Genomic DNA, 26,941 nt, shown 5'->3' with positions numbered 1-26,941 from the left:
GTGTTTTTTCTATATCTGTGTTTTTGATGATTACAAAGGTGTCATCAACATATCTGATCCAGAGTTTGGGTTGGATTTGTGATATGGCTGTATGTTCTAATCTTTGCATAACTGCCTCTGCTATGAGTCCCGAGACTGGTGATCCCATGGGTGTTCCGTTGATTTGTTCGTATATCTGATTGTTGAATGTAAAGTGTGTGGTGAGGCACAGGTCCAGTAGTTTAAGTATGCCGTCCTTGTTGATAGGTTCGGCCTCCTGTGTTCTGTTATGTATGTCCAGTAGGTTGGCTATTGTTTCTCTGGCTAGGGTTTTGTCAATTGAAGTGAACAGTGCCGTCACGTCGAATGATACCATGGTTTCTTCTTTGTCTATGTGTGTCTTCCTGATGACGTCCAAGAATTCCTGTGTTGATTGTATGGAGTGTTTTTTAACAGCACACAAGCCAACATCCACGCTCAGACAACAACTCACTAGAACAAAGGACCCAATACCCAGCATGAGCCAAACTAACGTAGTTTACAAAATACCATGCAAGGACTGCACAAAACACTATATAGGACAAACAGGAAGACAGCTAACAATCCGCATCCACGAACATCAGCTAGCCACAAAACGACACGACCAGCGATCTCTAGTAGCCATACACTCAGACAACCAGCAACATGAATTTGACTGGGAAAACACCACTATCATAGGACAAGCCAGACAGAGAACAGCCAGAGAATTCCTAGAAGCATGGCATTCATCCCCAAACTCCATCAATAGACACATTGACCTGGACACCATATACAAACCACTACAGCTGAAACTGACACCCGGAAACGGCAAGAACATCCATCAACAGACACATCGACCTGGACCCCAGATACCAATCACTGCAGCTGAAACTGACACCCGGAAGCGGCAAGAACAAACCAATATAAATACCGGAAGAAACATCAAAGCAGCGCTTCACACGAGGCTCCCACTGCACTGATGATGTTCCCTAGCCAGGGAACGAAACGTTTGCAGCAAAAACTTACAGCTCGGCGAGCAGAACCACAACAACAGATAAGATAGAGTCAGACAAGTTGCTTCAACTGGTGGGTGAGACTAGAACTAGGGGACATTGCCTCAAGATTAGGGGAGTAGGTTTAGGATAGAGATGAGGAGGAACTGCTTTTCCCAAAGAACAGTGAATGTATGGAATTCTCCACCCCAGAAAGCAGTAGAGGCAGCTTCATTAAATATATTCAAGATACAGTTGGAATGGGTTTTGCATGGTAGGGGGATTAAGGGTTATGTATATAACGCAGGAAGGAGGAGCTGGATAGATCAGCCATGATCTAAATGGGCTAATCTAATTTAGCCATAGGCTAAATGGTCTACTCCTGTTTCTATTGCTATGAACCATCTCTTGAAGAAAATATGCCACTCATACACAGTATGATAAGTATGATTTGACATCCACACTATAATATATCTGTATTGTAATATATGGAAGTCAGTGACATTGTCATAAGCAAGCACATGTCTCTATTTTGAATCTCTCAAGACTCAGAATCATCAAGCTTGTGTGAATAAAGAGGACAATTTTAATTGGAATATAGTCACACAGGCTAGGCAAAGAGAGGGCGTGTCTGAATTAGAACTAGAATTCCTACAATGTGGAAACAGGCCCTTCGGCCCAGCAAGTCCACACCAACCCTCTGAAGAGCAACCCACCCAGACCCATTCACCTATTATTCTACATTTCCCCCTGACTAATGCACCTAACCTACACACCCCTGAACACTATAGGTAATTTAGCGTGGCCAATTCACCTAACTTGCACAGAGTCGTGGAATCAAGACGTACAGCATGGAAACAGACCCTTCAGTCCACTTGTCCATGCCGACCAGAAATCCCAACCCAATCTAGTCCCGTCTGCCAGCACCCGGCCCTTATCCCTCCAAACCGTTCCTATTCATATACCCATCCAGATGGCTTTTAAATGTTGCAATTGTACGAGCCTCCACTACCTCCTCTGGCTGCTCAGTCCATACATGTACCACTCTCTGCGTGAAAAAGATGCCCCTTAGGTTTCTTTTATATCTTTCCCCTCTCACCATAAACCTATGCCCTCAAGTTCTGGACTTCCACACCCCAGGGAAAAGACTTTGTCCATTTATCCTATCCAAGCCCCTCATGATTTTATAAACTTATAAATGTCTGTAAGGTCACCACCCACCCACCCACCCATGCCCACCCCCACCCCCGCCAGCCTCTGACGCTCCAGGGAAAACAGCCCTAGCCTACTCCACCCCTCCCTATAGTTCAAATCCTCCAACCCTGGCAGCATCCTTATAAATCTTTTCGAAACCCTGTCAAGTTTCACAACATCTTTCCAACAGGAAGGAGACCAAAACTAAGACAACATTCCGACAATGGCCTAACCAATGTCCTATACAGCCAAAACATGACCTCCCAACCCCTATACTCAATACTGTGAGTAATAAAGGAAAGCATACCAAATGCCTTCTTCACTATCCTATCTACCTGTGACTCCACTATGAACCTGCACTCCAAGGTCTCTGTTCAGCAACACCTCTTAGGTCCTTACCATTATGTGTATAAGTCCTGCTAAGATTTGCTTTCCCAAAATGCAGCACCTCACATTTATTTAAATTAAACTCCATCAGCCACTTCTCAGCCCATTGGCTCATTTGATCAAATCCTGTTGTCATCTTCGCTGTACGCTTTACCTCCAATTTTGGTGTCATCTGCAAACTTAGTAATTGTACCTCTTATGCTCACATCCAAACCATTCCTATAAATGATGAAAAGTAGTGCATCCAGCAGCGATCCTTGTGGCACTCCACTGGTCACAGGCCTTCAGTCTGAAAAACAACCCTCCACCACCCCCTGTCTTTACCTTTGAGCCAGTTCTGTATTAAAATGACTTGTTCTCCCTGTATTCCATGAGATCTAACTTGCAAACTAGTCTTCCAGAACTAGGAACCTTGTCGAAAGCCTTACTGAAGTCCATATAGATCACATCTACTGCTCTGCCCTCATCAATCCTCTTTGTTACTTCTTCAAAAACCTCAATCAAGTTTGTGTCTTTGGATTGTGTGAGGAAACCGGAGCACCCGGAGAAAACCCAAGCAGACACAGGGAGAATGTGCAAACTCCACACAGACAGTCACCCAAGGCTGGATTCAAATCCAGGTCCGTGGTGCTGTAAGGCAGCCGTGCTAACCACTGAGCCACTGTGTTGTCTGATGGGAGTCAGATGAGGTTTTAGGAAAGATTGAGGAAGAAGTCCCACAAGTATTGATCCTGTCCAATAGGTACAAAATACTCATTGCCTGTGGGGAAAGGAAGAAAGCCTGCATAGATAACAGCCAGTATGCAGACCAGGGTACGCTGGTCCAAAAGGCTGTCCAGTGGGAGAGGTGCATGATCAACAGGCTAGAGATGTGATAGTTGTCAGGAACTCAATTAGGGGAATAAATAGCATTCTTTGTAGCAATGAACAAGAATTCTGGAGATGGTGTTGCCTGCCCAGTGCTAAGGAAAAGGTAATCTCATGATGGCTGGAAAGACAATTGGAAAGGAAGAGATTAAGTCCAGTTACAGTGATACATGTTGGAACAAATGACATTAGGAATTGGGAGGGGGTCCTGCTGAAAGAGTTTCAGAAATATGACTCAACATTAAAGAGCAATATCTTAACAATAATAAGCTTTGAATTATTTATTGCCTGAATCACGTGTAAATTAGCATGGGCAGACAGATCAGGACAATTGACATGTTGTGAAAGGAGCTATGTGGGACAGAAGATTTATTTTAATGGGACACTGGCATCACAATTTTGTAAAAGGAAGACGACATACTCATTGGGATGAAGTCCACCTGACAGGATAAATAGGGAGGTGGTTAAGGCTTTAGAGTAGGAAGAAGAGGGAAGGGATCTACAAAAAATATCAACAGCCTGATAATAACATGGCAGTAAAACACAGAAATGAATAAAGCAAGAGAGGATTGATGCAAGGGAATAAGTAGAGTTATAGAGAATAAGTAGTTATAGAATGGGTTAGTTAAAGATCAAAATGATTATTAAACAGAGTGAGCAGAAAATCTATTCAAATTAGTTAAAATATCTATAAGGCAAAGCACAGTGTTCATAATAAAACAGGGGAGTAGAAAGCAATGATGTGGCAGAAGGACCTATACATAGTTGGTTTACAGAAATATGTTTCTGAAATATGAGGACAAGGAATTAAGCATTACAGAGTAACTCTGCATACTCATGATAAAGGTAGCAAAAGAAAAAAAGAACACAACTATCAACAAGATACAAACATAATCATGTGAATGGAGTTAAAAGATAATAAACAGATGTAGCTTGCAGATAACTAGTAGTAGAGGGAGGTGAAGGAATAAATTTGCATACAAATTAGAATCTTGCAGGTAGCTGCACACCACAGCATCTTGCAGGTCACTTGATAACTTGTTTGAGAATCTGGACATAGTATACAGTTTATGACAGATGGGACTTCACAGACACATAAAGCAGTGTGTTGCAATCTTTGCTGGACACCCCCAATAAAGAGCATCACTGATTGCATATATGTGGCTATCAACTTGCTAATCAGTGAGATTCAACAAAATAACACTTCCACTGCATCAACATTCAACTTGTCCATGTCTTATATGGGAATGTATCTGTTGTGCTTGTCTAAGTACAGCCCAAAAGCTTGTAATTACAACTTAGTATTGTACTCACCTCGCCAGAGCAAATCAGATTATCAAAAACTTTTTCAGCATGTGAACTTGTTCCTCCAAACTTTGCTCAAGTTGCAGGCTGTCTCAATAATCTGCAGCCATGATTGCAACTAGCCTTTCTCCATGATCCAGAAAGAGAACTGCCATCCTCATACTCACTATCTCCAGAAGGACCTTCAGTTTTACACTGGGGAAATGTGAGAGGCTGCCGTGCCCTGGGAGTCATATGTTCTATCTTTCTTTCTCGATCCCTAATTCTTCAATTTTCTCTAGTAGACTGCTGTGTGTCTTTGAAACAAACTTGTATTTCTTCAGGCACCACCTCCATTTCTCCCCCATTGCCGGTCAATTCATTTCCAGCCCTCCCACTAGTCAATTAATGGCATTCAGCTGCAAACCTCAGATAGTAACTACTCCATCCCCATTGTCAGCTGATGTATTCTAGCAGAAAATTCCTGCTCATAGTCCATACATTCAAGTACTTTGCACAATTACATAATGTTCCACCAAAGGAAATATTTTCCAAAATCCTAACAATACCGTAGTATATTTTACCATATGGAGTGCAGTGGTTCAAGGCATCAAATCATCACCATTCTCTCAAGAACAATTAGGAATGGCATAAACTGTTGGACTAGCCAGAAATAACCTCAATGTGAAAGACAAACAATTTAGTAATAGTTTCTTATCTAACAGGTAAGAATTACCTTGTAGGAATCCCCACTCTGAAAAGTTCTGTGAAATACTTTTAATCAAAGCCGCTCAAATCCTTTTTTCCCTCCTCTTGAAACTATAAATTATATTGCTTGAAATTACTTACTATTAGCATAAATGCTTGATGTATGCATTAATGCAAATCTAATGAAAGGAAGCATGCTTTAGTCAAAACAATTTACAAAGGACAGTTTGTGCAATGAATAGCGGACTATTACTGCATTGTTTGAATAATATCACATGAGGCAAACAGTCAGAGTGAACAATAAATGACACAGAAGAGTGACATGGATCAAATAATGTGATCACACATGGTGCAAAACTGACTGCGTATATTACACAGAGAAAAGGGGCAAATAAACAATGACATTTAAAAGGTACCACAAGAAAAGATTATGTTGCAATAGCATCATTTCATGACAAGAATATATTTTATATCTACAACTTCCAATCATGAAGTTCAGAAATTCATTGTATAATTTTAAAATTTGTTTTGGAAACTTTTGAAGAATAAAAGATTAAGTTTGCTCTATAGCTACATTTCAGATATTACAAGTGCGGCACAATGGGTCAGTGGTTAGCACCACTGCTTCACAGTGCCAGGGACCCAGGTTTGATTTCCGTCTTGGGTGCCTGTGTTGGAGTTTACACATTCTCCCTGTGTCTGAGTAGGATTCCTCTGGGTGCGCCAGTTTCTTCCCACAATCCAAAGATATGCATGCTAAATTGCCCATAGTATTAGGTGCATTAGTCAGAAGTAAATGTAGGGAAATGGGTCTAAGTGGATTACTCTTCGGAGGGTCGGTCTGAACTTGTTGGGTCAAATGGCCTGTGTCCACAGTGTGTGTCACCAAACAGATGACTTTAACCCCAACAAAATAGTTTCTCTTTCTTAATTCTAGCAAAATTAAACCCCAATATACACCTTTATAAAATCTAGGCATTTTAATTCTAAAACCCTCCTCTCTGGCCAGGGCAAACTCTGGCTGGAAAAATTAAAGAACATCTTGCCAAGACAGATGTTAGTGATTGGGTTAGATGCTGGTGGAAACTTCCAGATATTGGGGGTGGGTGATGTAATTGTTGTAGGCCTGTGATGTACAGAGGGGGGAGAGCTGGTGAAGCCCTTATTGCAGAGTGGGGGAGAATAGAGATGCAGATGCCTTCCAACCATTGATGCTAGTTGCAACAATTAAAAATCTGCCAACTCCGCAGTGGAACCCACTCAAACTAAGTATCTGCTGGATCCAGTATTTATTGGAAAAAAATGCCTCCAGCAAAAGACAAAATTTGTACTGGGATGTGGGATATCACCACTATGGCCATTTGACTGACCATAAATATGATAGTATTTATTCGAATATCCTGTCTTAGAGTTCCAGACACTCGTTGGGAATCCTTGAGCAAAAATCATGCTTTCTCAGCTGGATATGCACAAACACAAATTCTGAGACAATGGAGAGGGAAGGGAGTAGCGTGATAAATAGGGGTTAAGGGGTGGGGCTGGGTGTGAGGTGGCTGGTAAAGCGATAGGTGGATGCAGATGGGAGTAAATTGTGATGGTTGGTGGAGAGGGTGGTGCAGAGCGGTGGAACGGAAGATGGTTAGCTAGGGCAGGTTAAGAGGGCGATGCTGAGTTGGAGAGTTGGATCTGGGATGAGGTGTGGAGAGGGGAGACTTGGAAACTCATGAAATCAATGTTGATGCCGTGTGGTTGAAGAGTCCCAAGGCAGAAGATGAGACATTCTTCCTCCAGTTGGTGGGTGGCTTTGATTTGGCAGTGGAGGAGGCCCAGGTCTTTCATGTCTTGGGGAGTGGGAAGAGGATTTGAAGTGGTCAACCACAGGGCAGTGGGGTTGTTTAATATGTGTGTCCCAGAGATGTTCCCTCAAATGCTCTGTGAGTTGGCATCCTGTCTCCCCAGTGTACAGGAGACCACATCAAGAGCAATGGACACAGTAGTTGAGATGGGTGGATAAGCAGGAAAATCTCTGCTATATGTGAGGTTTTCCTGCACATCCACCCATCTCATCTATTGTGTCCGTTGCTCTCGATGTGATCACTTGTACTTTCAAGAGACAGGACGCCAACTCACGGAGTATTTCAGGGAACATCTTGCACCTATGTGGCTATCAACTTGTTAATCAGTAAGATTTGTCAACAGAATAACACTTCCATTACATCAACATGCAACAATTCAGTGTCTCATATGGGAATGTATCTGTTGCTGCTTGTCTAAGTACATCCCAAAAGCTTATCATTAGAATCTGACATTTGCTGATCGTGGGGGAGAGATGAGTAGTTAGGCCATGATTTGAGAGTTGTAAGTGGCCTGGAGGAGGTGAGGGACATGGGGTCAGTTGAATAGTTGCTCAGGGGTTAGCCTATATATTTAACAGTCTAACTTTTCCTGAGTAATTTTTACTTAATTTCGTAGAACTCTCCAAAGTCTCCCAATTTAAATGAATTATTTCAGACAGATTTGAGCTTAAGGCATTGCTCAGTGGAATCTTCAATAAGTATAACTCTTTTGGGCTCTGCTATCATACAGATATTGCTGCATCTCCCACTTACGATGGAATAATAATTGTCTGGCCATTGGGAAGTGCAGGTCATTAAGACTTTTGGCTGTCTGACAACTGCTATTAGATCTAGTCCTCAATATTTTAATGCTCAAAGTTATGCTAGAAGTTATATTTGATCTCAGCTTTCAGGTAAACTTACATGTACTTTTAGAATTGGTGGGGAGTATCTCAGTACATGGCAAACTGCAAGTATCACATTATTCTCCTTGCATACCAGAAGAATCTCCTTGCAATCATCCACAGTCACCTGATTAAAAGCAAAAAAAAAGGAACAGTTGAATCATTTGGAAAACTAGACTTCAACAAGAGATAATGCCCCCAAAATAGTCAGGAAAGTTGGAGGTATGGGTGGGAAAGCTGACAAATTACAGGTGATGTGAATTTAGTGCAGATTGCTGTGATGATGTGCTAAACACAATGTTGTAAACACTACTATTTAAAAATAGTAAGGAACAATTGATTCCATAACTGTAATCATATATGTCAATGTAAGCATGGTTGCTTCACATTTTGTGGTCATTAGGCAGCAAGGTTACTAGGGAATATTTGATGATTATTAAGGCATTTTCTACAATTTCTGGATCAAACCTGACAGCAGTCATAATTTAAGTGCAATGTACTTACTGAGAACTAGAAATAATCATGCAGGAAAAAAAAACAAACAACACTATAAATGCTGTAAGAGACATATAAAAAGCATAACATACTTAACTTGGTAGAAAATGCAAACCTGAAACAATATTTATCAATACAACATAACAGCAGGACAAGAGGGCATAGGTTCAGAGGTCTAAAAAGACATCTCGGACAGCTTTAAAGAAGTCATTTTTATCCTGATTAATAGCCAGAACAACAGAAAAGATGACTGTGGTTAGGCCACCTGGATCATTTAAGAACTAACTTAAGGTTTAATGGGAAAGATAGCATGGTAAATTTTCATAGGTTTCACAAATATCATAAGTGCTATTAAGGAACAATTTTTGTAACTAAACTATTTGCATATTGATGCACAATTCTAGGTGCAAACTCGGCTTGTTATATGCCTGTAGATGAAGTTGCTTAGAAATAAAATTTAAATCCCCTGCAATGTTGCCCTGGGACTGACAGGGTTGGCCTTCAACAATCTGCATGTGGCTTCAAGCACCATAGATTTTCATTTCCAATTTCCACTTATTTTTTGTTGCTTGATGCTACACGGTCACTTGTTAAGGGCAGTTCCTGTCATCTCAACTCCAGAATTCAGGCCTACTGTCCCCGTTAATACCAAACTGAAATTAGATCTAGAACCAACTGACAGCTCAAACAGAGAATCAATGAGCAAGTTCTTGTTCAGTAAGTATCAGTTGATAGCACTGTCAAGGAAAACATCCATCACATCGTTCATGACTGAGAGTAGACTGATTGATTAATAATTGGCCATTTTGCATTGTCTGCTTTTTGTGGTGAGTAGATACCTGGATAATTTTCTACATTGTATGACTGATGCCAGTGTTATAGTGGAACAAATTGGCTAGGAGCAGGGCTGGTGTAAGACCCAAGTTATCAGTACTACAGCAGTATTGCTCAGGATCTATATTTGATATATCTGGTGTATTTAACAATTTGATGTCAAGTGGCATGAATTAAACTGGCTAAAAAGTAATATTTGTGATGCTGAAAACCTCAAAAGGAGGCAGAGCTGAAACAATGACTCAGCATTCCTTGCTAAAGATTAGGTATAGGCAGCAACTGCAGGTCTAGCCAGAGACACCCAAACCTGTGATAGAATAATATGAAAAATGAGACTTACTTCCTCTTATTTGGCATGCCCTTCCTCTCCAGATGGTATATAGACTGCCTGCACCCAGTTGTTTTTCTATTCTATCCCTGAGCTAGCCACAAGGGAATATGAGAGGATGGGCTAAGTGACTCCTACCCATCTGTTTCCCTTCTTAAAAAGGTATGTTCGCTTGGCTTTAGATCTGTCAGTCCATGTGGGCATGGTTAGCATTTCAAATTAAATCAGGCATTGAAACCTCAGTAACTCAATAGCAGGTTGTTCTGCTTTAACCAGTCAAAATTTCTCTCTGTATAAAAACAAAATAGAGCGCAACAACTTAATTTCACCTTATTCACCAAAAGCAAATATTTTAGTTTGAACTGTCAAATTAATTGACAGAACAATGATATTATGAAATTTCATTTTTAAAAACTCATTCATGGGATGTGGACATCACTGGCCAGCATTTATTGCCCAACCCTAGATGCCCTAGAGGAGGTGGCGGCGTGCTGCCTGTTTGAACTGCTGCAGTCCATGTGCTATAGGTAAACCTACAATAATGTGAAGTTCCAGGAATTTGATCCAGAAACACTGGTAGAAGAGCAATATATTTCCAAGTGAGGATGGTAGTGGTTTGGAGGGGACTTTGCAGTGGCAGTGTTCCAATGTACAGTAAATGAAGCCCTTGTCCTTTTAGATGGAAGGGACAATGGGTTTGGAAGGCGCTAAAGAATTTTGGTGAATTTTTGCAGTGCAAATTATGGATAGTACACACTGTTACGATTGAGCCTCGATGATAAAGAGAGTGAATTGTTTTTTGTGGATGTGGTGCTAATCAAGCAGGCTGCTTTGTCCTGGACAGTGTCAGTCTTCTTTGTGTTTTTGGAGCTGCTCTCATATAGGCAAATAGAGAGTATTTCAATGCACTCCTGACTCGAGCTTTGTAGATAAAGGTCCGGGCTGGTCTGGGGGAACGGTGGGGAGAGTGGCACAAACCAAGGACAGTAAAAGGAATCGGTCCTTGTGGAAAGCCGAGAGGAGTGGGGCGGGGAAGACGTTCTTGGTGGTGGGGTTTAGTTGGAGTTCTCTGCCTTCTGTAAGGATCATTACCCCCCCCGAAACCCCAGGTACTTTCAGCTGCAACCAGAAAAGAGGCAAAACCTGCTGGGACATCACCCCTCGCATCTCCGTCCAAAGCATCAAACAGTCGTTCCAAGTGAGACAGAGGTTCATCTGCCTCTATTCCAACCTAGTTTACTGCATCAAGTGCTCCCGATGAGGTCTTCTCAACACTGGGAGACCGAAGTTTAACGTAGGAAGCAGTTCTCCAAGCATCACAGTTGGGCCCGCAGGGGTCAACCAGACCTCCCACTCACCACCATTTCAATTCCCCTTCCCACTCCCTTTCCGACATGACCATCCTTGGCCTTCTCCGCTGCCACAACAAACCTCACCGCAAATTGGAGGAACAACATTTCATCTTCTGCCTGGGCAGCCTATAGCCCGGAGGACTCAACACTGAGTTCTCCAATTTCAAATAACCTCCCTTCCCATCCCTGACTTCCTTCCCAGCCCCTCTCCCTCCCTTCCACTCCTCCCTGCCACCAACTGGATTAATTCCTCTCATTGACCAACCAGGGTGTTTCCTTTAGCTGTCCTCACCTATCCCCACTTCAACACCCTGCCCCCGCCACCCCTTTTATCTGCAGCTCCCCCTACACCCACCCCCAGTCCTGAAGAAGGGTTACACCCAAAACGTTAACTTCTCCACCTCCTGATGCTGCCTGGCTTGCTGTGCTCTCCCAGCCTCTTGCCTGTCTACACTGAATGTCAAAAGGTAATGGTTAGATTCTCTCGTGTTAGAAATGAAACCTGACAAAACATTGTACAGAACAAACATTATAGCATATTGGAGGACATAGAATGAACAAACACCTGAACTGCAAAAACTGGATAGTGTATATAAAACATTAGATGGACTCAGGCTGTACTCAGATATGAGTGTAGTCTATGATGCGTTTCAACCATTTCTTTTAAGGGAGCTTTCACTTTCCTTTTTGTGCTTTTCAATAACCTGACTCCTCAGGCCTTCAATAGTGAAAAAGTATGTAATTGATGGTCACTGTGAGACAAGTAATGGGTCAACGCATTAAGCTGCAAGGATACTACTGACCATAAAGCCTGTGTCTAGGTCTCTTTGACTGCTCATAGGGTTGACCTGATTGCAAATGTTGCAGCTAATGGATTTCCTGCCTAAGTCATAAAGAACCTACTAACCTAAGTCAATCCAGAACCTACTAACTGCCTAACCACTAGGCAGAATCCATGTAAGCTAACTGGAGGGGAAGAAAAAGATCTTTAAAGTGATTCTTGCCTCTTCAGAGAAATTACAACATGCTATAAAAGTAGCATCTTGAAGTAGTGTGGTGAGGTCAGGAGGTTATTTGGGAGATGGGGAAAGACTGTGTTAATCTAAAAAAACAATTTCCCCAAAACTACTGAGGAATTTCATTGATGTTGCTACCTCTTAAGGTGCTTCTGACTGCTGCAGCATGTGTTTTGGAGACTCAGGGAATAATCTGTAAAACAACAGGTTACATTTTGTTCTTGCGTGGAGCAGATTAGATTAGACTTAGACTTACAGTGTGGAAACAGGCCCTTCGGCCCAACAAGTCCACACTGACCCGCCGAAGCGCAACCCACCCATACCCCTACATTTACCCCTTACCTAACACTACGGGCAATTTAGCATGGCCAATTCACTTGACCCGCACATCTTTGGACTGTGGGAGGAAACCGGAGCACCCGGAGGAAACCCACGCAGACACGGGGAGAACGTGCAAACTCCACACAGTCTGTCGCCTGAGTCGGGAATTGAACCCGGGTCTCAGGTGCTGTGAGGCAGCAGTGCTAACCACTGTGTGTAGTTTAATAAATAATTCTGGACTGTCATAAGATTAATTTAAAAAACTGTTATTTTCAGCAATCTTCATGAGATTTCTGGCAGTAGTTGTGCAAAGTCACCTATCCCCTTCCATATCTATTGATGAAGTTGTGTTGAATGAGATTGCATGGGAGTGGATTGGATTACACAGTTTGAGCATTTCGGCAAGAACTGTACTGACGTCTTTTTGTAGATAATATTGTGTTGTTGATAGACTCACTTGTGGATTAATGACTGTTCTCACTATAGTGAACAGTTAACTATATCAGTTAAACTAATAACCAATGCTTGAGATCAGGCCAGAGCTTCCAATATTCTGCTTCTTCAAATCAAACCATTTTGAAAATTAGATTTTTCATTGTCGCATTCATTTTCCAAAATATACAAATCAATTAATTCAGATTGACTAGTTTTTATTTAATTTTAACTCTATTTTGGATCTTGTTAGAATATACATTACATTTCAATTGTGAACTAAACTGTAAAATTTGCTTTATTTTTCTGCAAAACTACATTTCAGCTATCTGTGGAGAAGTGCAGAGCCTGGCTTCAGCTGATTCTTTTTCTTAGATGTTCACGTTCCCTTTATGTGGATGTGCTTGCTTTCTATTTGGCTGCAATTAGGAATTCACTACATGAAAACTACAGGAGGGCAATTACATCCCACTAATATTTGGAACAGCACCAATATGGGATACAAACAAACAATCACTTTTAAATTCCCTATTTATATAAATTCAAATTTATACTTGAATTTTTACTCTAAAACGGTTAAATGTATCTTCTACATCTAATGCAATTATACTTTGCCATGTTACAATCTCTTGTCAACATTTATAATAATGACCTACTGCCATGGGTTTCTCCAGTAGGATGTGGTAGCCCTTCTTTGCAAATGCCACTGTTGGATCCTGTAGGTTTAAACACAATATATCAGCAATTTGAAAAAACTGCTTACAGTATTAACTGGTTCCACTTTATAAATAATAATACAGCTTGTGTATCTTATAAATGAAGTATATTAGGTATTAAATATATTTGTATTTGCCATTAAATGGTTGAAATAATAAGGACAATCCAGGAGAATAAAAACATAATCCGATCATCTTGTCATCAATAAAGAGTTCAACATATTCCTGACCACAAACACAGACATTCCAATCACGTTAATGTTAATGCATGTACATTTATTCTTCACAATGGCTCAGTTGGTTAAAACAATGCATTAACAACAGCTATACAGGTTTTGTATGATTTCTAGTTTGAATGAAGTGAGCTGATAGCCAACACAATTACAATAACAATGACACATATGGCATCAGATTTTTTAAGGGTTGGAAAGGAGAATATCTACCAGGGAGTCATTCTCTCCACCTGAGTACTATTTCGTGACTCTTGCCAAAGCTGTACAAGTGCAGACATTAGGTAATGTCCCACTGTGGCTGAAAACACCTCCTGGTGCTGATGGCTAAGCCCATGAGAATAATGTACACAAAAATCAAGCTGTTCCACCGATTCTTTGATATCCGACACAACGTCCTGAATATATCACAAGTAGCGACAGTAAACGTTCAACACTTGCACACAATATTTCACCCAGGCATGTACATATTATGCATGAAAGTTAAAAAATACCATCCTATTGCTTTGGTGACTCTTGGTATTGGAAACATTGGCCCATTCCTAGGTTACACTGTGTACCTGAGTCATCAATAGAATTAAGCAAGAAAATTTCACTTACAGCTGATGCTACTAGCTACACAATGCTAAGGAGAGTACATCCCATCACAGATCTACTTTTTATTTAAAATGCTGATACTATGAAAATTCTTAATGCAAAGATCAAATTCTGCTCGCTGTTATTAACAAACTGAGATAATGTCAACAAACTATTTGATTATCAGCCAACATGTACGCATGCATACTTCCCTGTTGATGTCACTGAATAACATACAGAGGATTGATTCTCTGGTGATTTCCCATTTTCCTCACCCAAAACAGCCTAGGCTAAATATTACCACCCCAATAAAACATTGCCTCAGATTGGCAAACTCAGAACAGACACAAAATTGTACCTTGGGGTAATCTATATGGATTTGTGTGCATTGAACAATTCTGCTTGATCTCAAATGCATAAATAACAATTCATTATTCTTGAACAATTCATTATTCTTTAACAATGCATAAATAACAATACATTAACAATAACTATCCATTATTCTTATACATATATAATACATGCATTTTAAATGCTGCAATCAAATTCTTAGAATTATTCATCTAAATACAACTGATGGCAATATTTTCATGTAATTTCTTGCTGGTTCAATATAGCCAATTTCAATCATCCCCAAATTTCTGATGAATATTGGAGTATTTGTGCGTTTAACATTAGTTTTCCTGGAGCCACCATAACATTTTAAGCTTATCCTGCATTTCACTCCTCCTGACATTTTACTTGTTTAATCTGTTGTAAACATTAATTTGCATTAAACATAGAAATGGCCTATGTACCTTATGATGCCTGTCTGGAGTTGCTATGATCACGGCATCTGCAAATTTCTCCCGTTTTGCAGCTTCTCTCCAATCTTCCATAACCAAAAAAAAAGGACCAATGAATGAAATTTGATGAAAAACAGATCTGATTAATTCTCTATGGCTTTAACAAATAGTAAATCAACTTTATCTGACTTCACTCACAGTATTTCAATCTACAACTCTCCACTGGTTGATGTCATATCTAACTTAAAAGGAAATGTTTATGATAGTTGGAGGTCAATATCATCTCAGTCTCAGGACATACAGGGGCCCCACAGGGCAGTTTCCAAGACCCAACCATCCTTAGCTGCTTCATCAATTACCTTCCCTCTATTAGGTTAGAAGTGGGGATATTGCTGGCAATTGCATCATGTTCAGTACCATTCACAACTCCTCAGATACTGAAACAGTTTATGTATAGCAAGATTTGGATAATTTTCAAGTTTATATTTATAGCTGGAAAGCAACATTTCTGACAGATAGTGTCAGACAATAATTAGGTCCAACTGGAGAAGTCTGACAATAGCCCCTTGACGTTTAATGGCAAGTCTATCACTGAATTTCACTTCCAACATCATGGTACCAAGCACTAGAAACTGAATTAGACCAGCCATATAAACACTATATCTACATCAGCAGTTCAGCGAATAGGGATTCTGCAGTGAATAACTTATTCCCTGACTCCCAAAGGTCTGCTCCACCATCTACAAGGTGCAAGTCAGAAATGACTTGGAGGTGCTGGTATTGGACTGAGGTGGACAAAGTTAAAAATCACACAACACCAGGTTATAGTCCAACAGATTTATTTGGAAGCACTAGCTTTTGGAGTGCTGCTCATTCATCAAGCAACCACCTGTTGGACAATAACCTGGTGTTGTGTGATTTTTAACTAAGTCAGAAATCTCATGGAATACTCACCACTTGACTGATAAGAGTAGCTCTAATTCCCAAATACTTCATTCTACCATTACCAGCAAGCTGGAATATCAATCCTCCTTAATGAAGAATACAGTAGGGGATATCAGGAGCAGCATCAAGCATCCCTAAAAATGAGGGGTCAACCTGGTGAAGCTACAACATAGGACTACTTGCATGCCAAACAGCAGGAACAGCATGCAATAAACTAGTTGAATCCACACCAAACAGATCAGATCGAACTTCTGTAATCCTGCCACATCCAGTTGTGAATGGTGCTGGGCAATTAAACTATTAACAGAAGGTGGCAGCTCCATCAACAAATATCTGCATCCTCAATGATGAGAAAGAGGCCAGCACATCAAAGCAAAAGACACAGCTGAAGAAGCATTTTATCTACTGTAAGCCAAAAGTAGATAATCTATCTTGACCTCCTCCAAAGTTCCACAAAATTAGTCTTCAATGAATTTGATCCATTCCAAGTAATATCGAGAAAAGGCCGAGTCACTGAATATTGCAAAGACTATGGGCCCTGACAACATTTCAGCAACAGTACTAAGATTTTTGCTTCAGATCTAACTGTGCCCCTAGCTAAGCTATTCCAGTATGACTACAAACACTGCACCTCATTAACAGTAAGGCAAATTGCCTAAGTCCTACGCACAAAAGGTAGGACAAATCCAAACTGGCCACTCTTGATCATCAGGAAAATGATGGAAAGTGTTGTGACAGTACTATTAAGTGGCACCTGCAAAAGAATAACCTTATAACTGGCACAGTTTGGATTTTCCAGATCTCTCACCTCCTGACTTCATTATAACCTAGAAGAATTGAACTCCAGAAGTGCGAGTGATTGCCCTTGACATAGAGCATCATTTGACTAGGTATGGCATCAAGGAACTCTAGCAAAACTGAAGTCAATGGGAATTGGAGAGAAAACTCCCCACTGCTTGGAGTCATACCTAGCACAAAAAGAAAAATGGTTCTGGTTGTTGGAGGTCAATCTTCTCAGCCCACATCATCATTACAGGAGTTCCTCAGAGTAATGTCCCAGGCACAATCATCTTTAGTTGCTTTTTTAATGAAGTCATTCCATCATATGGTCGGAAGTGGGGATGTTCGCTAATTATTGTGCAATGTTTAGTATCATTCATGACTTCTCTGATACCTAAGTAGTCTGCGACCATATGCAGCAAGAACTGAACAATATCCAGGTTGTACAAGTGGCAAGTAACATTTGTGCCACATGAGTGCCAGTCAATTGCAATTTCCATCAAGAGAGAATTTAACTTCTGCCCCTTGACATTCAATGGCACTACCATCGCTGAATCTTCCTCCAACAACATTCTGGCTGTTACCATTGACTAGGAATAGTCATTTGCAACATGAATACTGTGGCACAAAAGCAGGTTAGCAGGTAGGAATTCTGTGGTGAGTAACTTACCACCAGTCCCTCAAATGCCTGTCCATCATTTACAAAGCACAAATCTGGATTGTGATAGAATAATCTCCATTGGCCTGGACAAGCTCCAGTAATACTTAAGAAACTTGACACCATCCAGAATAAAGCAGCTCCGTTGATTGCAACACTTTCTACCACCTTCAATATTCACTCCCTTCACCACTGATGCATGAAGTAGCAGCATGGGATCAACAAGATTCCCATCAAGGTTCCTCTAACAGCAGTGACCGTTATCATTTAGAAGGATAAAGATAGCAGATGCATTGGAACACCACGACCTGCTAGGTCCTCTTCAAGCTACACACCATCCTGATATGGAAATACATCATCATTCCTTTACGGTTGCTGGACCAAAATCCCAGAACACCCGTTCACAAGTACTGTGGTGTCCCTACACCCCAACGACTGCAGCAGTTCAAGATGGCAGCTCACCACCACCTTCTAAAGGGCAATTAGGGATGGCAACAAATACTGACCTAGCCAGCAATGCACACAAGCTGTGAAATAATGTCTTTTAATAACATGTTTTGTGTTTTCATTCCTTACATTTACCAAATTTGTTTGCTTCCATTTTTCCTTTTGGAAAGCACTGTTTCAATCTCAGATTAAGTTACACAGACATAATATATCTTCCAGTAACTTCATTCAAGTGGTCATTCCTCATATGCAAGACTGAAGGATTTTGACGAGCTATTTAACTGCATTTATATCATGATTGAGTCCTGATTGTGTATTCAGCCACAAATGCATTTCTAATAAGTACAACTGGATGATGGTCAGGAGCAGGAATTTGACAATTCTCTCTTCCCAATCCATGGCCGAGAGTTCAACTGCAGTTTTTTCTCCTATTATTTAAGTTGAGGTCTAACCGAGCATAAACTGGGCCCAAGTGCACACAAAATCTTAGTGTTTTTGGTCAGCCACTTACTTACAGCCTTCTTCACATCTATAATCATATGAAGCTGATCCACACCAATTGACAGAGAAATCAGGATTTCTCTCTGGGACAATATTTCTGCTGAAAGTGGATGCAAGTGTTAAACTGGGCAAAAGTTCTTGAAAATTTCAAAACCATTTCCTAAAAATTACTATAGCTGATCCTGGGGCTGAAAAATTACTGAGAGGAGAGTGGAAGGAAGGTAGAGAGGCCAAATTTAAGTCCTTTCCTTTCTTTTCTAGGTGACCCAATCTTCTTGCCAGTGCAGTTTTTCTATACTGATCTTATTGTAGTTGTCGGTAACGTAGCAGAAAGACAGAGGAATCAGTTGATACCACATCTGATCCTTACAGCCGAGGTTTTGACCAAATATTTTCACTTCAGATAAACACTACATCATGTTTTACACTTGTCAAGCAGTTTAACTTTTTAAATTTAACCTGTTTTTCTTGTCAACCTGTTCAGAGATGTTATTACACACCTCTGGAGCAGGTGGGACTTGAACTGGGGCCTCTCGGTCCAGTGGTAGGGACACTAGCACTGTGCCAGAAGAGGGCCCTCCTATTAGCGAATAATTTTTAAAAATATTTTTAATAACATATTTTTCTAATCAACCTGTTTAGAGATGTTATTATACACCTCTGGCACAGGTGGGACACTACCACTGTGCCACAAGAGGGCTGCACCATTAGCAGTATATTTACTTTGATAAAGTTTCAACTTTAAATTGTTTTTAAATTGGAATGAACTCAGTTTTGCAGTCTATGCAATAGAGTTTAATACAGTTAGCCAAATCACTTTGATTAGACAATGACATCTACACAGTAATGCAAGCAGCCAACCAAAGGTTCTCACCGCTGAAGATGTTACAATCTTGAATTGAGTACTTCATCTGCAAATTCTGTCTGGCAATTAAACGACAATCTGCTACTCCCACAACCTAGAACACAGGCAACAATAAATAAATTCAGATAATATCAGAGCAGTGATGGATCAACAAAAGTTAGACATAACATTAGTTCAATAGAAAACAATGACACAGCCATAAGTCAAACAGAAATAGAATCTATGTGGATAGTGATAAAATGTGAAGAAGGATCACACAGAGCCTACAGATCACCTATTAGCAGAAAGGAAGTGGAGGAAGAATATGAAAACAAATTAGGGAAATGAATTGAAAACAAACTATGGAAATAAGTTTAAAAAAAACAAGCAATAATATGGGAGATTTCAACTTTTTTGAATTTCATTGTCCAGGAGAGATGAATATAGAGATAAGTTGCATTTCCTTTTTAAGCCAGTTCGGGGGAAGTCATTACTAAACTTAGAAATGGAGAAGCAGGGAGCACCTATTTATCAGTCATAGTTTAGGATTATTAATTAATAATTTATCATTTGCATGATAAATGCCAAGATAATAGACTGGAGTTAAGCTGATTTGCTTTGAATGAGAGTAGAACTCAGAAAATTAAATGGGTAGTAATGTAAAACGTCAATGGGAAATAATTAAAGTGTTCAACAGAAACCAGGAAAATAAATTCTAAAAGCTAAGACAGATATACACTAATGAAATACCATGGATGAATATAAGGAAAAATTCACGACAAAATGAGCAATACACATTAAATACATGGACAACAGGACAAAGCAGGTCAAGGGAGAATACAAAAAACATAACATTCAAGAAGTATTTAGGTGTGTACTTGCAATGCCAGGACATAGAAGGCTGTGAGCCAAATGCTGGAAAATGGAATTAAAACAGATAGGTGCTTGATTTTGATCAGTGCAGACTCGATGGGCCAAAGAGTCTTTTTCTTTTTAGTAGAACTCTATGACGATGACTCTGTGACAAATAGCCTATCCTGATGGAAGGTTACCAATCTGCATGTTACATCTGTTCCACTCCACACATGCTGCCTAGATTTCTGAATATGTCTCCATTATTTTGTTTTTATTTCAGATTTCCAGCATTGACAAATGTCCCAGCAACTACACAGGGAGGAGGGGCTACTGCTGGTACTGCAACAGTAACCAAAGAAAGCATTCAGCAATGAGCTCAGACTTAAGAGGCAAGTCTGGAATTTTGCCAGGGCCAGCATTGGCAGTAAGCACGACTACATAAATCAAAACATTGCAATGCAGGTCAATAAAGGCATAACAAAAACAAACTAAGCTTAGAGTTTATTTCTGGAGGGATAGAATCAAAACTGGAGAAGTTGTGCTAAACTTTCACTAAACTTTGGTTAGATCCAAGAAGTATTCCTCACAGTTCTTCTGATTGCCATTTTATTTAAAAAGAATAGAGACACAACAGATGAATGGAAAAAAAGGTTCTGTAAAATAGTAACCATTAGGAAAGGATAAATATGCTACATTTTTTATTTGAAAAGACTGAATGATGACCAAGTAAAGATACATAAATATGAAAGATTTTGATAGAATACACATAAAGAAACTGTTCCATTTATGGGGGGAGCAAAACCAGATAACATCAATATGAAACAGTCACAAACAAATCAATGGGGTAAAAGAGTTCACTATGAAATCTCTGTAAATAATGTGAAAAGGGGACTCGCTACCACAGAATACTGGAGCTAACTAGTTTAATGTATTTAAGAGGAAATTGATTTGCATATGTGAAAGAAGGGCAGAGAGGTTTTTGTTGATTGTGTTATGAACAAGGCCAGATCCCCTCAAAACAGTCCAAGAAAGTAGCCCAGACCCTAACTTTGCTAGTTGTTTTAAGCAGGTGTAACACGGATATTCCAGGAGGGATACAGCAGGTCAAACCATTTAATTTTAATCAAAACAGAATTTATTTACAAGATTACTAAATGAAACACAAACGAAACAGAACAGAATACCGAATAGCTTAATCTATCTGAAAACCCAATAGATTATACCAACTTAAATTATGCTGTTCCAAATACTTGCAACAATCCCCATAACACCCCTTGGCACAAACGGTAGAATCAAACACAGGTTCTTACAGAAGAGAGAGAGCTGCAGCATGGAACACCCTCTTCCATGTAGTTGTTTCTTGGATCAGCAGCCTCAGCAACTGCCTGAATGCTTTCGTGAATAGACCGACTGCCAAAATCCAAATCAAACCGGAGAAAAACTGAATTGGAAGAACTGACCACTCCCCTTTCATTGTACAAGTTTTTTTTAATTAAAAGCCTTTTGCCTGAGGCAGCATCTGTTAGCTATAATCAAATTGGCCTTAAAACCCATCAAAATCAGACCTTTCTGAACCTGGTGTCTTTACAACCTCCTGAGGAAAAACCAAGGACAACATAGTTTTGTTAAAGGAGCAGCATCATCACAGTAGAATTAAAAGAGAAAAGGATGGGAGAAGGTTTAAGCAGAACTCAAATGCCAGCATGGACTGGGGGTTAGGGATGAATGGCATGTTTCTCTGTTATATATTCCATATAAATTTATGCGACACTTCAAATCTTGTAATACATTACTCAAAGCCAATGCATCTATTCCTTTCATACAGTATGAGCTTAAGGTGCATTGATTTCTTTTTAGTCTCAATTCACTGAGTAGCTGTCCTCTTGAAAACTATGGAAGAGTTAGGATAGCAAACCAAAAACTTGGTCAAAGAGGTCGTCTTTAAAACAGTGTAGTAGAGGGAATTCAAATCTTGGGGCTTATGTAACTTAATGTAGGTACATCTATGATGGAGCAATGAAAATCATGCATGTGCCATAAATTGAAGAACCACAGAGATATTGTAGCATTGTGATTACAGTTATAATGATGAATAGAACCAAAGAGAATTTAAAAACAACAATGAGAAATTAATACTCAGGCATTCTCAAACCTGGAGAAAACATAGTTCAGTGAGAACTGGGGGTGATGCATGATTGGGATTTGCTGGAGTCAGGATGTAGACAGCAAAACTTTAGAAGACCGCAACTTTGCGCAGGTTACAAGATGGGAGTCTAGATAGCAAAGGTGTCCAGATTCACAATCACAGATTTTTGCAGTGCTGAAGGTTTATAATTCTTGAATCAGCTCTCTGAATGAGCAATCCTCATAGTGCCATCTTTCCGAGCTCTTCTGAAACCTTGCACATTCTTCCCTTTCAGAGAACAGCCTAATTCCCTTTTGAATACTTTAATTAAATTGCCTCCACTATACTCTCAGGCAGGTCAGACAGATCTTAAACATTCACAAAATGGCGGTGACCCAGTAAGTCTGAGTCTGCAGTGCTCAGCCTAAGACTTGGGCAAAGTGGGGCACCCAGCCTTTACCTCACCTTTTAAATTACTTAGGATAGCTTTTGCCCAGTGTACTTAGCCCAACACCTGCAGCTCACAACAGATGGGGATCCCTCCCGCACCTCCTCCTGCAGCAGCTGCTTCGGGGGACTTACCTGCGGAGGTGAGCCTAATCTCCCTGATTGCCAAGCTCCAGGAGAAGATCGACACCTTTATCGAGGAGACCTGATGCAGGTGGGAGTTGATCTCAGTCATGCTGTATGTCGGAGGGGCGGAGCAACAGGGCTGTGGCCGTGGAGACTGATGCAGAGTCAGCCGTTGGTCAGGTCTGGACCCTGGAGGAGTGCATCAACATACTCGATAATCGGGACCGTTGGAAAAATATTCGGTTGCTGGGCCTTCTCGAGAGGGAAGAGGAAGGCCAGCTTGTAGATTTCTTAGAGCAATGGCTCTCACGAATATTGAAGTTGGAGTTGGGGCTGGGCTGGTTACGGGTGGAGTGGGCCCATTGGGTTGCTGTACGCAGGCCCAGATCGGACCAGCGTCCCCGTCTGATCTTAATCCAACTTCAATGCTATCAGGAAAAACAAAAGCTGCTAGAGGCTTCCAGAGTCCTGGGGAAGGCTCCCCAGGACATGATGCACAAGGGTTCCAGGGTAATGTTATTTCAGGACTTTTCGCCAGCCGTGGTCCACAAGGAGGGCATTCAATGAGGTGAAGAAGCATCTGAAAGACTTAAATATTCAATACTCTATGCGTTATCCGGCAAAGCTGCGCTTCAGCCATGGGGGATCCGTTTATAACTTTGGATCACCGGAGAAAGTGAAAGAATTCTTGGACTCTCTCAAATAGACTGCAAGACTTGAACTGTATAGATAACTACTTTACTTTTGCCCGCCCTTTGTTTACCCTTTCTTTCTTCATCTCTCTTTCACTCATCCTTTCCTGGGAGTGGGGGGGTGGGGGGGAGGAGAGCTTGTTCTTTATTCTCTCTTTGATCTCCTTTTTAAAAGTTCGTGCAGCTTATTTGATTTGTGGAGGGAGGTGAGCTTCTTTTTTTTAAGAGCAAGGTTTTCTTCTTTTTTCATCTTTCTTAGTTGCCTAATACTTACAGGGATTGTAATTTTGTAACTTTATATATTTCTATTCTGTATTGTTTATTACTAAATGCACCCAGGTGTTGGTGTGGGGGATGGGAGGTGGGACACTCATTTTTAACTCTGGCTTTATACAATACTCAAATTTATTTACTTCATTTTATAATGCCTGGGCCGAGGGCAGAACACTAGCTAGGAGAGGTTATGGTGGGGTTATTGATAACTAGTTATGCTCCCTGGGAGCAAGGGGGAAATTCTCCTTTCAAATATGTTTTGTTTTGTTTTTTTCTATTTAGGAGTAGTTTTTAATTGTGTTGATTTAAATGTTTCAAAGAATTTTTGTGTTTGCGAATTTTCTAAGGTCTTTATTCAATGTCTTTTGGGTGGGGTTCTTCCTCCTGGGGGGTCTTGGGCTTGCCTGGATGATCATGGCTAGCCATTCGCTTAGGTGGTGCACCTGGAATGTCAAGGGGAGTAATTTGCCAATCAAAAGGAAAAAGATATTATCAAGTCTCAAAAAAGAAAGGGTTGATGTAGCTCTCTTACAGGAGACACATTGATAAAGAACATTTAAAGTTACAACAGGGTGGATTTTGTCAGGCTTTCTTTTCATCTTTCAGATCAAAACGCAGGGGAGTGGCCATTCTAATTCAGAAGAATCTTCCTTTCCAAATGTTATGGCAAATAAAAGATGAGTCTGGATGGTATATATGGATCAAAGCACAAATACATGAAGAGGAATATGGAATTTTGAATCTTTATTGCCCCCCAGCACAACCTTTTAAATTTGTAACGGACACATTCTCTAAGTTGATGGCTTTCAGGGTCCGCCAATTATAGGGGGAGATTTTAACTCTATTAAGGACCCAGAGACGGATAGGATACCTAGAAGCACTACGGTTATATCTCTGAGATCTAGACAACTGGCTGATCTGAATAAGGAGCTAGGACTAGTACATGTATGGAGGTGTCTCCATCGCCAGGGTAGAGACTTCACTTTCTATTGTAACCCACACAAGTGCCATACCCAGAATTGCTTTGTTCTTCACCCCCTCGACCCTTCTGAATTCAATACTGTCCTGTAAAATAGGTAATATAGCTATTTCTGATCATGCTGTCGTATATATGGAAGCCAAGACTAGGGATGATGGGATAGGCCCCTGACATTGGTGTTTGGATCCTTTCTCATTGAAGGGTAGCAAATTCATAAAGTATTTTTTGCAGGAATTCAAAACCTTCCAGGAAATTAATTCAGGTATGGCTAGTAACCCTTTGATGATGTGGAGATTATTGAGGCATATGCGCGAGGATTGGTCATCTCATATTCTGCGACCTGGGAAAGACAAACAGGAGAGCAACAGTGCCCGCTCAAGGCTCGCCTGAAGGCAGCTGAGACAACGTACGTTGACAGGCCCTCCATTACTAAACTACAAAGGATCACTGTCCTTAGGATAACCTTGAATGCTGCACTTACCCAAACAGTAAAGAGGGAACTATTATTCGCAAAGCAGAGACTATTTGAATATGGCGACAGGCCTGGCAGATATCTAGCGTAGAGCTGAAAATGTGTTGCTGGAAAAGCGCAGCAGGTCAGGCAGCATCCAAAGAGCAGGAGAATCAACGTTTCGGGCATGAGCCCTTCTTCAGGAATGAGGAAAGTGTGCCAAGCAGGCTAAGATAAAAGGTAAGGAGGAGGGACTTGGGGGAGGGGCGTTGGAAATGCGACAGGTGGAAGGAGGTTAAGATGAGGGTGATAAGGGGACGGTGATAGGTCGGAGTGAGGTGGGGGCGGGGAGGTCAGGAAGAAGATTGCAGGTTAGGAAGGTGCTGCTTAGTTCGAGGGTTCGGACTGAGACAAGGTGAGGGGAGGGGAAATGAGGAAACTGGAGAAATCTGAGTTCATCCCTTGTGGTTGGAGGGTTCCTAGGTGGAAGATGAGGCGCTCTTCCTTCTGCAGGTCCTTGGACTCCTCCTGGAGGACTGTGGACTGTGAGGATAGAACTGGGAAGATGAAATCTTTTTTTTAAAAATTTGGATCTTCTGGGCCTAACCTCAAAGCAGGTGTTGATCTTGAATGCCCTATTGACAATCCAGGAAGTACAGGACATGGTTAGGCAGCTTCAGAGTGGCTGATGGATTCCAGGTTGAGTTCTATAAAGAATTTATAGGGGAACTGGCCGGGCCACTCAAATATGTATAATTACTCACACAGTCGGGGCTGCCTCCCGCCTTCGCTGAGAGAAGCAAATATTTCTCGCATTCTCAAGAAGGGAAAGGTCCCAGAAGATTGCTCTTCATATAGACCCATACCCTTTTTAAATATGGATTTCAAAATTCTTTCAATAACGTTAGCATTAAGACTAAAGAGGGTCTTACCATACATCATAAAAGAGGACCAGATGGGGTTTATAAAGGGCCGCAGGTCAACTAATAACATTAGAAGGGTGTTAAAATATGACACAAGCCTGTCAATAGGGAACAATACTGGGTTTAGCTGGCTCCTTGGACACAGAGAAGGCGTTTGATCAGGTAGAATGGCCATATCTTTTCTCTACGTTAGAAAGATTGTGTCGGAGAGGTATTTACTAAATGGGTTTCAGTATAATATAATGATCCCAAAGCAGCGGTGATTAACAATGATGAGGCTCGGATAGCTTTAGTGTCAGTAGGGGGCTGTCATCAGGATATCCTCTTTCACCACTATTATTCACGCTAGTGATTGAACCACTAGCCAAAGCTATATGAACTGACCCTAACATAACAGCTCAGAGGGTTGGATCGGGCAAGCACAAAATTACTCTCTATGCGAATGATGTCCTCCTTTTCTTAAGTGATCCTTTGACATCCGTGCCTCACTTAATTCAAGTGGTTAATCTATTTGGTATGTTCTCAGGTTACAAAATCAATTTTATGAAATCGGAGGCCATGCCATTGGGAGGTCTTGCCAGTATATCCGATTTACCGGACGGATCTCGCTTTCCCTTTTGGTGGTCACTAGAGGATATTCT

The 26,941-nt window shown here is 40.8% G+C and overlaps 1 protein-coding gene across 8 annotated transcripts in view; it reads right to left on the bottom strand.

Annotated features, from left to right (window-relative positions):
• zgc:154075 (uncharacterized protein LOC556929 homolog) overlaps window positions 1-26,941 on the bottom strand; it is a 270,435-nt gene that overhangs the window by 195,258 nt on the left and 48,236 nt on the right. For 6 of the 8 annotated variants that reach the window (XM_060852421.1, XM_060852418.1, XM_060852417.1 and 3 more), the window contains exons 3-6: window positions 19,460-19,544; window positions 15,267-15,340; window positions 13,604-13,663; window positions 8,189-8,296 (exon numbers count right to left, since the gene is read on the bottom strand). In XM_060852421.1, coding sequence (XP_060708404.1) covers window positions 8,189-8,296; window positions 13,604-13,663; window positions 15,267-15,340; window positions 19,460-19,544 — 327 coding nt within the window. Of the gene's footprint in view, window positions 1-8,188; window positions 8,297-13,603; window positions 13,664-15,266; window positions 15,341-19,459; window positions 19,545-21,594; window positions 21,641-26,941 lie in introns of those variants that run through there. The other 2 variants (XM_060852419.1, XM_060852423.1) reach the window with 2 other exon arrangements.

The sequence above is a fragment of the Hemiscyllium ocellatum genome, chromosome 37 (genome assembly GCF_020745735.1).
Source record: "Hemiscyllium ocellatum isolate sHemOce1 chromosome 37, sHemOce1.pat.X.cur, whole genome shotgun sequence".
Lineage (NCBI taxonomy): Eukaryota > Metazoa > Chordata > Chondrichthyes > Orectolobiformes > Hemiscylliidae > Hemiscyllium > Hemiscyllium ocellatum.
This window is presented reverse-complemented; position numbering and strand designations above follow the sequence as displayed.